At 48.8% G+C, this 16,680-nt stretch overlaps 1 protein-coding gene across 1 annotated transcript in view; it reads right to left on the minus strand.

Moving 5' to 3' along the window:
- LOC120391721 (excitatory amino acid transporter 5-like) overlaps positions 1 to 16,680 on the minus strand; it is an 84,739-nt gene that overhangs the window by 51,685 nt on the left and 16,374 nt on the right. The window contains exon 2 of the mRNA XM_039515741.1: positions 6,174 to 6,253. Within this exon, the coding sequence (XP_039371675.1) occupies positions 6,174 to 6,253 (80 nt within the window). The remainder of the gene's footprint in view (positions 1 to 6,173; positions 6,254 to 16,680) is intronic.

Here is a 16,680-nt window from a genome sequence, read left to right on the forward strand (position 1 = left end):
GGGAAATGGGGATAACTCTGGGGGACAATTAAAGCGCTGCCTGTCCACCTCCACTCCTGCGCTGAGCAGCACCAGCGGTGCACTCTCCTTATACCCTGGGGGGGTTTTTCAGCCAGCTGCGCTGCAACAGGCAGCAGCGCTGGTTGTGCCCTGCAAGTGTGGACGGGGTGTTGTTGCAGCGCTGGAAAGCCTCCACCAGCGCTGCAACTTGTAAGTGTAGCCAAGCCCTTAAACTCCTTCATAGATTTCCACCACAACTTCAACAACCAACACCCTTCCATTAAACTCTCTCTAGAACACTCCCACACTAGTGTCAACTTCCTAGATACCACAATGAGCTTCAACAATGGAACCAATAGGCAACAATATACAAGAAACCCACAGATCACCCCACCTATCTTCACATGTCCAGTAACCACCCCAAACACACCAAGAAATCTGTTCTCTACAGCCAGGCCCTCAGATACCGCAGAATTTGCTTCAAGGAGAAAGTCTGAGATATACACCTTAACACACTTAAAACCGTCTTCACCAATCAAGGACACTCTGTACGGGGAGATTTCGGCAAACCAGTAAAGTGCCTGATATCACTATCGTTTATTGCTAAAAGCAGCCAAGTGATTAGGCCATAAAGTGGCCATGCAGCAGCCTTAGCTTAACCAAGGCAGGAGGGGAGCGGGGTTTGGGTGCCACAGAAAGGGCAGCTTGACCCTGTGTCCTTCCTGATAAGAATTGTGTTGAAGTTGCTGATACATGCATTTTAGAAGAGCAGGATGTGCCCTCAGGAATGTTTGTTAGGGCCTCAAGGCTGCAAACTCTGGGGGAAAACCAGACCTGGTTAATCAATGATCAGAAGGAAATCTCTTGCTTGACCATTGAAACTGCTTGCTTAACAAGTTTTCTTTAAGTGACATGTCATTGTTTTACTAATGCATAAATAAGGGGGAAAAGTTTGAGGTAGGGGGACTCTTCAGGACTGGACTCTCCCTCTGGATACATCTTGTGTTCCCCACTAGCAGACGGGCTGCTGCTGTGCCACTCGAGAGCCACACTCAGCTTTGATAATTATCAAGGATTGGGGGTGTTTTACTAGCCTGTTGCGGACGTGTGTAAGTGCTTGAGTCTAGTAAAGTTTAGCTTTAAGTGAAAGCACTCTTGTGTTGTCCTGTTTGTGCCAGCCATCGATCGGTCGGACAGCCGTGTCTCCCCAGATTCATTTCCTGACACCACCTCGCACAGAATAAAAGTTACAAAGAGCTTTGGGTTGAAAGAATGACTCCAGTAGCAAAGTAGTTCACACCATGGAATGGGACGCCCAAATACCCTGAAAACATGCTTCAATATGGACATGAATCCCCTCTGTCCGCACACGCCAAGTTGTCACCTACCACTCCACACGGGAACCCATATGGGATATCATTAAACAGTTACAACCCATACTTGTCGGGGACCACGTCCTGAAAGAAATCTTTCCTGACCCCCTACGTCTGGCCTTCAGACAACCCCTCAACCACTCCAAGCTAATCATCAGAAGCAAACTCCTCACAGATATTGGTCACACACCAATTCAAAGCAGCACCAGACCCTGTCAGAACAACAGATGTAAAACCTGCAAACATCTCTCCACTGCTATGATCAACACTCCTCACAACACACACTTCAAGATCCATGGGTCCCACTCATGCCTATTGCCACCAGTGCACTAACTGCCCCGCTAACAGCTATGTGGGTGAAACCATATAATCACTTCGCTCTCATGGGAACTCACACAGGAAAAGAATAAAAGATAAACACACCCTATCCCCTGTGGGCGAACGCTTTTCACAAAGCGATTGCTCTATGTCTGATCTATCAGTCCTCATCCTCAACACAACACTTTCAAAAGGCGAGCCTGGGAGCTTAAATTCATTAGTCTGCTAGACACCAAATATCACAGACTGAGCAGACACACTGGATTTATGGCTTATTACAACAATCTGTAACCTGCTAACAATCCCCCCCCACACACACACACACTTCCTTTCCCCCTATGATTGGAGGGGTGTTAACAGGCCATTTCACCTTGAAATATGTGTTAACTACTTATGCTAAAAGCAGCAAAGAATCCTGTGGCACCGTATAGACTAACAGACGTTTTTTGCAGTTTTTTTGAGGGGTGAATATACACTTCATCGGATGCAAGTAGTGGAAATTTCCAGGGGCAGTATATATATATGCAAAAAAGAGCAGGCTAGAGATATAACGAGGTAGTTCAATCAGGAGAGGGAGGCCTCTTCTTCTAGCAGTTGAGGTGAAAACCAAGGGAGGAGAAACTGGTTCTGTAGTTGGCAAGCCATTCACAGTCTTTGTTTAATCCTGAGCTTTGTTTAATACTTATGCTAAACAATCTGTTCCACCTTGTATTTAGCTGTGACACTCTGAGTATGTTTCCTAGACCTGAAGAAGGGCTCTGTGTAAGTTTGAAAGTTTGTCTCTCTCACCAACAGAAGTTGGTCCAATAAAAGATATTACCTCACCCCCCTTGTCTCTCCTGCTTCATTAACACAGCTTATTGCAAATATCTTACTATGTTAAACAATTAACTATCTTGCTCTCGGAAACACACACATTTTCATGTCAGCCTGTGGAATGAGCCAGTGACTAATTTATCTTCTGTAAAGTTCTGATAAAATGGCAGGATCTAGGGAGAGAGCCCTGAGCAGTGTTCAGCTGAGGAACAGATAGGGATGAAAGGTTAAGCCTGGGGAAGGCAGAAGTTGGGTTTATGTTGGTACTTTTCATTTAGGAGTTTGTTGGGGGATTCCAGTGGCGAGCCCTGTGTGTCCTGGCTCTGAGTGAAGGGTGAACATAGAGAGGTTGAGGGGAGCAGGGCTGGTTATAGGTAGGACGAGGCCCAGAGAAGTAGCAAGGGCAGGTGAGAATAGACAGACCTTGCCTGCTCACTATAGGGCTGTGGGCTGTAACCCAGTGGAGCGGAATGGCCCCAATTCCCCTACAAGCCACCGGCAAGGTGGTGTGTGACTGGAGAAGGGGACAAGGACAACAGGGGGCCTTGAAAGAAGGGCGCAGGGACCATGGGGCCCAGAGTTAGGGCTGAAGACCTTTTTGTAAGGATATTTGGACTTTTATTTGTTGGACTTTGGTGGGATTAAATCATGGCCTGGCTGGAGGGCCGAGTTACAGGAAGGTAGCAGGGCCGGAGCAACTATCGGCAGGGGGATGCTGGCAAGAAGAGAGCCTGCTACACTACACCACACCCAGCCAAGTGCTCACGCTTGAATGGTGAGTCCACTCTTCTACACCATCCAAAACAGTGGAAACGTTATTTCACAGTGGCAGGATAACCGGAGAATATGTACCGGGGGAAACACAAATGTGTCCGTTACCTACTTAGCCACAAGCTGTGATGAAGTGGGGGGTTTCTTGGTTTTTCCGTGTGTTCCAATGGTTTGCATGCACAGGGGGTGGGACTCAGTGTCCCTGGGTGTTACTGGTTTAACGAGGGGAGGGGAGAGGGAGTTTGTTGTTACAGAGGACCGGAGAGGGAACTCGGGACCCCGGCCGATGGCCTGGAGGATGGAGACCTCAGAGACTGGTGACCCAGAGACCTAGCTCAGGAGTCACAGCCAGTTCTGGCCAGTGGGAGGATAATGGGCTGCGGAAAGAGGACCCTGGTTACCTGACCAGCCAGAGGGGGGCTGAGAGGAGAGGAGACCCAGGCCATCCTGTTTACGACCCTGTTTACCTGGAGAGAAGACAATGGACAGAGGGGGGGCTTGGGGCTGGAGATATCGGAGGCCCAGCTGGGAAGCAGCGGGGGCTCTGGGCTGGAGATGGGGAGCAGGCAGAGCCCACCTGGCTGCAGGGAGACTGGGATGTGCTGTGCTGAGGGAGGCCAGGCTGGAAAGCCCTGAGAGTTTCCTGTGCTGTGTTCAACTCTCAATAAACCCTCCTGTTTTACGCTGGCTGAGAGTCACTCCGGTCTAGAGAACAGGGTCGCATCAACCCCTTTGGGGGTGGAGGCCCGGGGTGTCCAGAGCGAGTGGACTCCCTGAGGGGGCCCACGGCAGAGACAGACGTGCTAAGGCTCAGAGAGGTGCGGCTCCAGGAGGTGGAGGGGCCTGACCCCGAGAGAGAGAGAGTGGACCCTCAAGGAGGGCTGTCGCACTGAAAGGGGCACCCCCCACGGACTGCACGGGGCCACGAGTGGGCACAATCTGTGAGTCCGTGACACAAGCGTATGCAAGAAATCTTACAGACATATACTATTAAACTAGAAAGTCCTACATTTTTAAGGCCAGAAGGGACCATTATGACAAAAAAGTTGGACCTCTTGCATAATACAGGACACAGAAATTCATCCAGTGACTCCTGGTTGTGACTTGTTGTTGAGCTAGAGCATCTCTTCTAGAAAGAGACATCTAGTCCTGATGTAAAGGCTTCATGTGACGGAGAAATCACCACAACTTGAGGTCAGTTAACTACTTTCACTATTAGAAAGGTGTGCCTTATTTCTAGGTCAAATTTATCTAGCTTTAGTTACGAGCTACTGTATCGCTGTATGGTTTTGTTTACAAGACTAAGAAGCCCTATGGTATCAAATTGTTCCTTAGTGTCAGGGAATAAACTCTGTTCTGTTGCAGGAAAAGGGGAAAGAAAGAAACTTGCATCTTCTGGATTCCTAGTTTTCTGGTATCAACTTTAAAGTATCACCAGCACTGAGCTGTTGAAACTGTTTTTACATTTCCTTTTGACATGTTGATGATTCATTAAGTGACAATTAATTTCGGGATGTTACTACTTGTTTCCCCATCTTCTTAGGACTTACCACTATGAAAAAAACAATAGGAGCAGTGAGTATTGGAAAGGCGGCAGAGAAGTTGTGGCGGGGCGACGACTCCCCGGCGCGGCACCTCCTGCTGGTGGTCCTGGGAATTAGCTCTTCCAGCCCAGAGCACCCTCTGCAGGCTGGTGTCTCGCCTGCCGCTGGCCCCCGTGTCCCTCCTGGACCCAGTGCCCCTTTACATCAGGGTTCTGTCCCCACAGTAACCCACAATCTGGGTCTCCCCATCCAGGGGAGACCCCAACCCCCTATCCCCACCTTGCTTCAGTGGCTACTGCCAGTCACCATCTAGCCCCCACTCCCTGAGGCAGACACAGTCTGTAAACCCCTCATCATCGGCAAGGGGGGTTGGACCAGCCGCCTCTGCCTATTCCTGGGCTGCCCCTCTGCAGCCCTAGTACCTTTGGGCCCTTAACTCGGCCTGCAGCCTGGGGCTTTGCTAGGCTGGAGCTCCCCAGCAGGGCCGGCTTTAGGAAGTGCAGGACCCGATTTGATTCGTTTTGACAGGGCCCCAGCAGGGATGACTCATCCAGCGGCGCTCCGGGTCTTCCATAGCACTGAAGGACCCGCCGCCGAAGTGCCGCCGAAGACCCGGAGCGAGTGAAGGACCCGCCGCCGAAGTGCTGCCGAAGACCCGGAGCGCCGCCAGGTGAGTAAAAATTAAAAAGGCGCCTAAGTTAGGCACTCTTCTTTAGGGCATGATGCCTGATTCGGGGGAATTGGGGGAATCAGCCTAAAGCCGGCCCTGCTCCCCAGCTCCCTCTGCCCTTCGCCAGCACTGCTCCACTCTAGGTACCCTTCTCTGCTTCCCAGGCAGCCAGCTCCTTCTCTCTCAGGGACGCTTGAGAGAATGTTGTTGTTTTTTTAAGCCTCTGGCCCTCAGCCCTCTTATAGGGCCGGCTGTGGCCTGATTGGGGCATGGCCCCACCTGTGTCTGCTTCCCCCAATCAGCCTGGCTTTTCCCCTGCTGCAGCGCTCTCCGGGGCTGCTTTCTCCCCTTCAGGCAGGAGCGGGGTGACCACCCTGCTACAGAAGTACGGTACTTTCACTAAGTAAACCGCCTGTTGGAGTTTGTTGCAGCATACTTAAAAATGGGCGCAAATGTGCTTCTGATAAGTCATGCCTGAATTAATATAAATGCATATGTTACAATGTCAATGCACGCAAATGTGCAATCTACTGATCCTTGGTTAGAGGATGGTTTCAGGATCTGAGTGTCTCCCTCCATCCGGCTTTGTAAAGAAGATGGCTTGGCTCCTGTAAATACATTTCCTCAGCACAATTTAATAAACATGACTTTTTATTCTTAAAGTAAGAGAGTTGTTCTTACCTAGAAGTAATGAGGGGTAGAATCAGCATTTTTAACATCCTCATAAGGAGCTCTCCAGGAAAAGAAAAGTATTGCTTCTCCTGTGTAAAGAACAGAGATTGATCAGGCAGGAGAATCATCTGGCAAGATGTAATTAATGGAAATATACAATTGTTCAACGATACAAAAATTACAGATTCTCATTCTTGCAATAGATCCATAATTCCAACTTTGTATCTTTTATTAAATCTGTTCTCTCCCCCTCACTGTCCAGGGATGATTGCTGAACCTTCTGGTCTTGTCTGGTTTTATGCTGTACAGGGGGAATGTACTGGGACAGGCAATATGGACAACAAATAGAGTGTAACCAAACGAAAGCAAAGCTAGAAAAGGATGTTAGACTAGTGCACTTGAAGGAGTCATTGGGAGCACACTGGTCCTGTAGCAATAATCAGAATCACTTTCTCAACCATCAGTTATTAGTAATATCAATTCCTGGACGTTGTTAGTTATCGCTGTAAGTAGGGTCTGAATGAATTTTTCCCTGACAGCTAGCTGGGAGGGGGAGAGACTTCAAGAGCATGAACACACCTACTCTGCTGACATATCCAGCAGATCGAGGGGTGTATTGATTGAAGTAATCAACTTTGGCTGGTAGGGGTTACAAATCACTTTAGTACTGAATGCGGGGGGAGTGAAATGCTGTTACCAATGTTGTTGTTATTGTATGAATAAAGAGGAGCAGAACTATGCTGAACCTTTGCTAAATGAGGGGGTCACCTTCAGCAGTCAGCTGGCGAATGAGGGGCTGGAGGGGTGGTGAGCAGAAGAGTAGCCAGTGAGGTTGCTGCTGCCTGCTGCCTGGCTCCACCTGGCCGAAAGGTTACATACTATCAAGAAGTTGGGCCTTATCTGCATATGTAAAACAGGCAATTGCAAGTGACATCCAGTGCACAAGTGCAATTGTGTGCAACCTTTTCACTAGTTGCCCAATGCACAAAATAAATTGTAGCTCCACATGAGGGAGCAAAAGTAAACTGGTAAGCACGTTGGTCTGGTCATCTATGTATTCAAACCTTTGAGATGCAACACAGGCATCAGCCAGCGTTCTGGGTACCAGCCCCACGCAGTAAAACCCATAACATGAACATGACTAAAGGACTGCCCTCCCCCAACATCCGTAATGCAGGAGAAACTAGGGGCTTTGCCGCATGCCCGGAAGAGTAACAAAACTGGGATCTGCGGGACAAAGGCAGGGAGCAAGTTCCAAACCCAAGAGCCCTGCCTGGACGACATCCTGCCAGCTGCTACCTCTCCTGTATACCAAGGGTGTTCCTGTGCCTCTGGTGACCTCAGCTGTGGCAGTGTGTCCTGGGGAGAGAGGCAGTTTCTCAGGTAACCAGGTTCCATTTAGGGTTTTATAGGTTAAAATCAACACCTTTGATTCCACTCTGAAGCTGATTGGACACCAGTGAATATTGCAGAGCGCTGGTCTTATGTGTTCCCAGCATGCAATTCCACTTACCTGGGCTGCAGCATTTTTCACTAGCTTCAGTTTCTGAATGGTTCCAAGATATAGTGCCATGTACAGCATTTTACAGCAATCGAATTTTGAGATGACTGGGATTAATGTGCCTAAGCCTTGTCAAGTAGTGTCAGGCTAAGTACTGATAGGCCTCAAACTTCCAGAAGCTGTAAGAAGCAAGTACAGTAGACTCCTGCAAGCATAAGCATAATCTATCCAGGAAGCTTTATAGACTAAGAAGGAAACTCTGTAAAGGATGATACAGGCTTGTGGTTACTATGCTCTGCAACCAGACACCTCTTTCAGCTGAATTGAGCATTTTTGAGTCTAGCAAATTGACCACTATTAGCCACATAGAGAAGAGATGAGCTGAGCACTGGTGCACAGTTCATTCGTTCAAAACAACTGCAAATGCCACCCTGGAATACTTGGCCACCTTGATTGGTTGACTTGTTTTGAAGCACGGCCAGCAAATACCGTATAAATAAGATGCAGAGGCACGTGTGTGTGTGTGTGTATTGACCTAAAAGAAATCGCTCTTTGTCAGGCTCACATACACCCCGTGAACCAAAGGGACTTGCGCTTCACTGACTATTTGTGCCTCGCCAGCACAGGAAATGGTCAATTGAAAGGTAACGTATCTTTGGACGAATGCAGGGTGAGATATGAACTAAAACAGTCTGGTGATGCTCGAGCTGGTTAATCTTAAGTCTGTATTAATACTATAGGTTTAATCAATGTATAGTAACTGTATATGTTTTGTGCCTTGCTGGAAACAGGTACAGCGTTGGTAAAGTTAGTAGTTTATAAATCATAGTAGCTTTGCAAGCCGCTGTGCCTGTCTTCAGTATAAGTTACCATCAAGTTATCATAAAAGTCAATAAGAGTTTATAAATTGATTAGATACAGTTATAAATAGGTCAAGGTTACTAAAATATAGTTAATCAATGTATTACTATTGCATATGAACTTGTGTTGGTTGGGGATGGTTACAGTACACGTAAAGTCATTAGGCACATTGTCATTAGGCACGTTCTGTCTGTGTTGCCTTTATAGTCATAAGTCATTAAAAACCTTTCTTGAGGAATAATTAGTTGTTAGTTTCTCTTTTGCGGACACTACTCATTACATCTGTGTTGGGTGGTGGGAAGTAGCGATCACCCAGAGCCCCACTAAGGCCCTAACAGGAGCCCCCCTAGGGCTCTGATGTGTGCCTCCTCCTTCTATTAATCTCCACAATGATAAAGGTCGGGATAACGGTGACATGGTCAGTACTGGAGAAAAGGTCACACTCATCTTACTAGGTGCAGATGAAGTGCTCTTCACTATGGCCAGTGCAGTGTCCTGCAGGTGCACCTCAGGATCTAACACATATTTAAGAGCCCTCACACGTTTTAATCCAGATGACAAACCGTGACACTAAACTGAGTCAATAGGTTTATGTGTCTGAAGGATGATTGAAAAGCTCAGTGGTCTGCTCTAATGCCATGCTGTCTTTTGGGTAAAAATAAATAAAATCCCCACAAAGCAGACACATTTCCTTCTGGCATTTTTGAACTGGAATGCTGACTTTTAGACTGGAAACAACTTTTCATTGAGAATTTTACTTCAATTTTTTATTTAATTGCTTTTAAAAGCCCCCTCCCCCCAAAAAAACCCACCCTTGAGAATGGAACAAAGCATTTTGTTTGACCCAAAACATTTTTTTCCTCAATTTTTTGTTCTGCCTTTGAACCAAAAATGTTGATTATTTGCATGGCTCTACCCTGGAGGCCAGAGAAAGGCAGGCCAGGCCTTTCTCACAAAAAATGGTGTAAGAGGTGCCCCTGTGCCTAATAGCTCAGTGGTTAAAGCATTCAACTGGTAAATAGGAGACCCAGTTCAATTTCCTCCTTTGTCTGACTCATAGCAGGGAATTAAATGCAGGTCCCCCACCTCCCAGCTGAGTGTCCTACTCACTGGGCATTTTGGGTCTGGGGCTCTCTCAATCTCTCCTGTTGGAGCCGTTCCACTTTGCATCAAATACTCAAATAAATCATTCTTCCTCTGCGGCATTTTGTACAGGGCCTGATCTGCTAGACATGCTCCAAGGTGGTCTCAGAATATCTGCCTAGTCAGGGCCTTCAAGTGCTGAATGACTCAGCCGCATCAGGACTTAGGTGGCTTTGCTCATGCTCACCAGCAGAAATCTAGTTGCTGAGAGGACTTTACCTGCAGAAAATTAAGCGGCTGGGGAATGCAGGCATCTGCAGAGTTATTTGGCAGCTGAGCAGGGGGTTGGAGGATCTATATTTTGGATTTAGGTGCCTAAAGTGGAAGCTAGGTCCTAGGTACATCAGTTCCTTTGTGGATCTAGCCCTAGAGTGGCTTGCTCAAGGTCAAACAAAAATCCTGGAGTGCAGCAGGAAACCGAACCCAGGTGTCCCCAATCCCACTAGCCCATCCCTCCTCTAACATGCCTCACCTGTGTGCAACCTCCCCACGCTAATACTGCTACTGCACCCGGCCTTCGCCATTTCAGGAGTTTGTGATTTCAGCTCTGCCACCGGGTCCCAGCAGTAATGCTGCCTGTGGCATTTACCTTATTTTCTGAATTAAAAATGAAAAAAACTGGAGCTATTTGGTTTGCAATCCCCTTGCTCCATAGTAATTAATTTTACAAACTCCCTTGGAGTTGTAGCTACTCTGAAACAACCGGTGCTCACAGAGAGAAATTTACTTCTGTGCACAGAGCCAGCACAGAGATTATGCACTATTGAAATCAAACGTCAGTCTAATTCTGAGATTGTAAACTGGGGCCTGAGGCTTGTGTCATCCCTTTGCACAAAGATGAATTTCATCAACAAGCTGCAGATAGTGACCTTTAAAGGGACTAAACCCACGCGAGGCTCACGGGAGAAGGGTTTGAACCTACTATGGTTGCACATGCTGCTGATTCCTAGAACTGACAAAATTGAGTGTGGGGAGGGCACCAAATGTTCTGCTTTTCAGGTTCTTTCATCTGTAGTTTTAACAGCGCTCGGTGTATTGTCGGTATCACTGAGGGCTGGTCAGTAACCTGGCCTACTCCCTGGCTATTAGCTGGAGACTCTGGCTTTCACCAACTCACCAGTACCTCAGATTCCTTCTTCTGCTCTCTTCACAAATCGCAGGCATCATTAACACATGCCCTGCCCTCTCGCCAAGGGATCGTTGTCACAGCACCACAACTCTCTGGGGGATAGCTGGTGCCGATACCCTCCTTGCCCCATCACTGGGCTTGGAAAGATTAAATTTTTATCTGTAAACACTGATAAACATGGATTTCACTAGACACACACAAGCCGATGAAAAAATATTTCCATTGCTAATAATCGATACGTACAGAGAGGCAGAGAAAGGGAAATGCTGCGAGAACGTGTTTTGGTCGGATGTTGGCAATTTGTGTTTTAAGGCTTATAAAGCTTTAACTTTCTGAAGCTCAGCAGCTACTGTCATTAAATTATTGTCTGACCCCTCCACGCCCACATAATTTTGTGCAACTGTAAAACATTTCAATCAATAAAAAATGCTTACTAATAAATGTCAATATGTGGTAAAATGATTAAAAATAAAAAATCGATGTGTCCAGGCCTAGCCTTCCCTGAGGCAGTCCTGCCCTGACAGCTGCTGTCACCAGTAACCCCCTTTGCCCCAGTCGCTGAAGGCCCATGGTACCAACAACCTGCCTCGCCCATCACTGAAGGACTGTGGTCACCATCACCCTGCCCAACGTCGCACTGCAGCACGGGGCCAGCCGACCGGGGCTGCTGGGCCTCAGAGTGTAGATTGGCCTGGAGCCTGGGCTCTGGGATCCTGAGATGGGGGAGGGGCTTAGAGACCAGGCTCCAGCCCCGCCCCCTCCCCAATTCACAAGGGATCTGTCACTGATAAACCCTCCCCACAACTGACGGGTCCCTGTCACTGTTAATGCCCCTCCCCATTATTGGGAGAGTGCTGTCACCCGCGATCCTCAGAGGTTGGTGTCACTGGGGATCAATCCCCTGTCACTGAGGTTTCCGTGTTCCTGATACATCCCTGGCACGGTTCTGGGGGAGCCGCACTGCTCACCCATTCCTGGCCTGCTTCAGGGCACCGAGAGAGGCCCCCGCTCAGGTTTCAGGCCTCTAGGCATCAACGTTCTCTGGCGGAAACTCGCATCCTTCTCCCACCAGACCGGGGACTGAGGCTGAAATTGCCTGTGCTGATCCCATCAGGTCTGACTATAGACCAGCACCTGCTCATCTGCCTGGCCCAGGGACTATGACAGGGCTCACCGGTGAGCAACCAGCTCCCGCAGGGCACAGTCCAGTCAGCTACAACAAAGGCCCTGCAGAGAAAACAATACACAGACAATGCTCTTGCTAAGCTTACCAGGTATTACCGGCGACTGCCTGCCCACATGGGATCCGGCAGGGCAGTACACACCAGTCTCAGCTCTGAGAGATCGCCAGCACTGATACCCGCCCCCCCGCTGAAAGGTCGCCGGCATTGATAACTCCATGCCCCTCGACACTGAGAGATTGCCAACACCAATAACCCCACACTCCCCGATGCTGAACCGATAACTCCACGTCGCCCTACGCTGACAGATCACCGACACAGATAAGCCCATGCCCCCCCAACACTGAGAGCTCAGCATCACTGATAACCCCATACGCTGAGAGATCGCCAGCACTGATACCCGCCCCCCCGCTGAAAGGTCGCTGGCATTGATAACTCCATGCCCCTCGACACTGAGAGATTGCCAACACCAATAACCCCACACTCCCCGACACTGAGCAATTGCCACCACTGATAACAGCACACACGCCCACGCTGAGGGATCACCAGCACTGATAACCCGATGTCCCCCGACGCTGCGGGATCCCCAGGACGAATAACCCCACGGCCCCCAACATAGAGAGACCGCCAGCACTGATAACCCCATAACCCCGATGCAGAGAGATCACCGGCACTGATAAACCCACGCCCCTCCATGTACCAGCAGTGGAGATACAGATGAGCAACCATTTTCATGTTCTCTCCATGGGTACTAATGCGGAGAGTGGAGTAGATGGTACATCTGAGAGAAGGGAGCAGAAGGAGACTCCACCAATTGGAAGGCACGAGATGCACTGTCCTAGGGATAGGGGTTCCACGACCTCCGCTCCCAAGAGAAGGAGGAGGGTGGTGGTGGTTGGGGACTCCCTCCTCAGGGGGACTGAGTCATCTATCTGCCGCCCCAACTGAGAAAACCGAGAGGTCTGCTGCTTGCCAGGAGCTAGGATTCACGATGTGACGGAGAGACTGCTGAGACTCATCAAGCCCTCGGATCGCTACCCCTTCCTGCTTCTCCACGTGGGCACCAATGATACTGCCAAGAATGACCTTGAGCGGATCACTGCAGACTACGTGGCTCTGGGAAGAAGGATAAAGGAGTTTGAGGCGCAAGTGGTGTTCTCATCCATCCTCCCTGTGCAGGGAAAAGGCCTGGGTAGGGAGTGTCAAATTGTGGAAGTCAACAAATGGCTACGCAGGTGGTGTCGGAGAGAAGGCTTTGGATTCTTCAACCATGGGATGTGTTCCAAGAAGGAGGAGTGTTAGGCAGAGACGGGCTCCACCTAACGAAGAGAGGGAAGAACATCTTCGCCAGCAGGCTGGCTAACCTATTGAGGAGGGCTTTAAACTAGGTTCACCAGGGGAAGGAGACCAAAGCCCTGAGGTAAGTGGGGAAATGGGATACTGTGAGGAAGCACAAGCAGGAGAGTGCAAGAGGGGAGGACTCTTGTCTCAGACCGAGAAAGCGGGACAATCAGGGAGTTATCTTAAGTGCCTGTACACAAATGCAAGAAGCCTGGGAAACAAGCAGGGAGAACTGGAAGTCCTGGCACAATCAAGGAACTACGATGTGATTGGAATAACAGAGACTTGGTGGGATAACTCACATGACTGGAGTAATGTCATGGATGGATATAAACTGTTCAGGAAGGATAGGCAGGGCAGAAAAGGTGGGGAAGTTGCATTGTATGTAAGAGAGCAGTATGACTGCTCAGAGCTCCAGTATGAAACTGCAGAAAAACCTGAGAGTCTCTGGATTAAGTTTAGAAGTGTGAGCAACAAGGGTGATGTCGTGGTGGGAGTCTGCTATAGACCATCAGACCAGGGGGATGAGGTGGATGAGGCTTTCTTCCAGCAACTAGCAGAAGTTACTAGATTGCAGGCCCTGGTTCTTATGGGAGACTTTAATCACCCTGATATCTGCTGGGAGAGCAATACAGCAGTGCACAGACAATCCAGGAAGTTTCTGGAAAGTGTAGGGGACAATTTCCTGGTCCAAGTGCTGGAGGAACCAACTAGGGGCAGAGCTCTTCTAGACCTGCTGCTCACAAACAGGGAAGAATTAGCAGGGGAAGCGAAAGTGGATGGGAACCTGGGAGGCAGTGACCATGAGATGGTCGAGTTCAGGATCCTGACACAAGGAAGAAAGGACAGCAGCAGAATACAGACCCTGGACTTCAGAAAAGCAGACTTCGACTCCCTCAGGGAACTGATGGGCAGGATCCCCTGGGAAAATAACATGAGGGAGAAAGGAGTCCAGGAGAGCTGGCTGTATTTTAAAGAATCCTTATTGAGGTTGCAGGAACAAACCATCCCAATGTGTAGAAAGAATAGTAAATATGGCAGGCGACCAGCTTGGCTTAACAGTGAAATCCTTGCTGATCTTAAACACAAAAAAGAAGCTTACAAGAAGTGGAAGATTGGACAAATGACCAGGGAGGAATATAAAAATATTGCTCAGGCTGCAGCAGTGAAATCAGGAAGGCCAAATCACACTTGGAGTTGCAGCTAGCAAGAGATGTTAAGAGTAACAAGGAGGGTTTCTACAGGTATGTTAGCAACAAGAAGAAAGTCAAGGAAAGTGTGGGCCCCTTGCTGAATGAGAGAGGCAACCTAGTGACAGAGGATGTGGAAAAAGCTAATGTACTCAATGCTTTTTTTGCCTCTGTCTTCACAAACAAGGTCAGCTCCCAGACTGCTGCACTGGGCAGCACAGTATGGGGAGGAGGTAACCAGCCCTCTGTGGAGAAAGAAGTGGTTCGGGACTATTTGGAAAAACTGGATGAGCACACGTCCATGGGGCCTGATGCGCTGCATCCAAGGGTGCTAAAGGAGTTGGCGGATGTGATTGCAGAGCCATTGGCCATTATCTTTGAAAACTCATGGTGAACAGGGGAGGTCCCGGATGACTGGGAAAAGGCTAATGTAGTGCCCATCTTTAAAAAAGGGAAGAAGGAGGATCCAGGGAACTACAGGCCAGTCAGCCTCACCTCAGTCCCTAGAAAAATCATGGAGCAGGTCCTCAAGGAATCAATTCTGAAGCACTTAGAGGAGAGGAAAGTGATCAGGAACAGTCAGCATGGATTCACCAAGAGCAAGTCATGCCTGACTAACCTAATTGCCTTCTATGAGGAGATAACTGGCTCTGTGGATGAGGGGAAAGCAGTGGACGTGTTATTCCTTGATCTTAGCAAAGCTTTTGATATGGTCTCCCACAGTATTCTTGCTGGCAAGTTAAAGAAGCCTGGGCTGGATGATTGGTCTATAAGGTGGATAGAAAGCTGGCTAGATCGTCAGACTCAAAGGGTAGTGATCAATGGCTCCATGTCTAGTTGGCAGCCCATTTCAAGTGGAGTGCCCAAGGGTCGGTCCTGGGCCGGTTTTGTTCAATATCTTCATTAATGATCTGGAGGATGGCGTGGACTGCACCCTCAGCAAGTTTGCAGGTGACACTAAACTGGGAGGAGTGGGAGATATGCTGGAGAGTAGGGATAGGATACAGAGGGACCTAGACAAATTAGAGGACTGGGCCAAAAGAAATCTAATGAGATTCAACGAGGACAAGTGCAGAGTCCTGCATTTAGGACGGAAGAATCCCATTCACCATTACAGACTAGGGACCGAGTGGCTAGGAAGCAGTTCTGCAGAAAAGGACCTAGGGGTTACAATGGACGAGAAGCTGGATATGAGTCAACAGTGTGCCCTTGTTGCCAAGAAGGCTAACGGTATTTTGGGCTGTATAAGTAGGGGCATTGCCAGCAGATCGAGGGATGTGATCATTCCCCTCTATTTGACATTGGAGAGGCCTCATCTGGAGTACTGTGTCCAGTTTTGGGCCCCACACTACAAGAAGGATGTGGACAAATTGGAAAGAGTCCAGCAGAGGGCAACAAAAATGATTAGGTGGCTGGAGCACATGACTTATGAGGAGAGGCTGAGGGAACTGGGATTGTTTAGTTTGCAGAAGAGAAGAATGAGGGGAGATTTGATAGCTGCTTTCAACTACCTGAAAGGGGTTCCAAAAAGGATGGATCTAGACTGTTCTGTATGGTACCTGATGACAGAACAAGAAATAATGGTCTCAAGTTGCAGTGGGGGAGGTTTAGGTTGGATATTAGGAAAAACTTATTCACTCAGAGAGTGGTGAAGCACTGGAATGGGTTCCCTAGGGAGGTGGTGGAATCTCCTTCCTTAGAGGTTTTTAAGGTCAGGCTTGACAAAGCCCTGGCTGGGATGATTTAGTTGGGAATTGGTCCTGCTTTGAGCAGGGGGTTGGACTAGATGATCTCCTGAGGTCCCTTCCAACCGTGATATTCTATGATTCTATGAGAGATCACCAGTACCGATAACCTCATGTCCCCCCGACCCTGAGGGATCGCTGACACTGATAATGTCACACCTCCTCACTCTGAGAGATCGCCAGCACCAATAACCCCATGCCCCCCAACACAGAAGGATTGCCGGCACTGATAACCCCAACTGCCCCCACCAACGCTGAGAGATTGACGGCACCGATAACCCCATGTCCCTCGATGCTGAGGGATTGCCAGCACCAATAACCCCACAACCCCGACACTGAGAGATCGCCGGCACTGATAACCCCACACCCTGTGATGCTCAGAGATCGGCGGCACCAAAAACCCCATGCCTCCCGACTGAGGAATT

Source organism: Mauremys reevesii, linkage group 26 (genome assembly GCF_016161935.1).
Source record: "Mauremys reevesii isolate NIE-2019 linkage group 26, ASM1616193v1, whole genome shotgun sequence".
In the NCBI taxonomy this organism is placed as follows: Eukaryota; Metazoa; Chordata; order Testudines; family Geoemydidae; genus Mauremys; species Mauremys reevesii.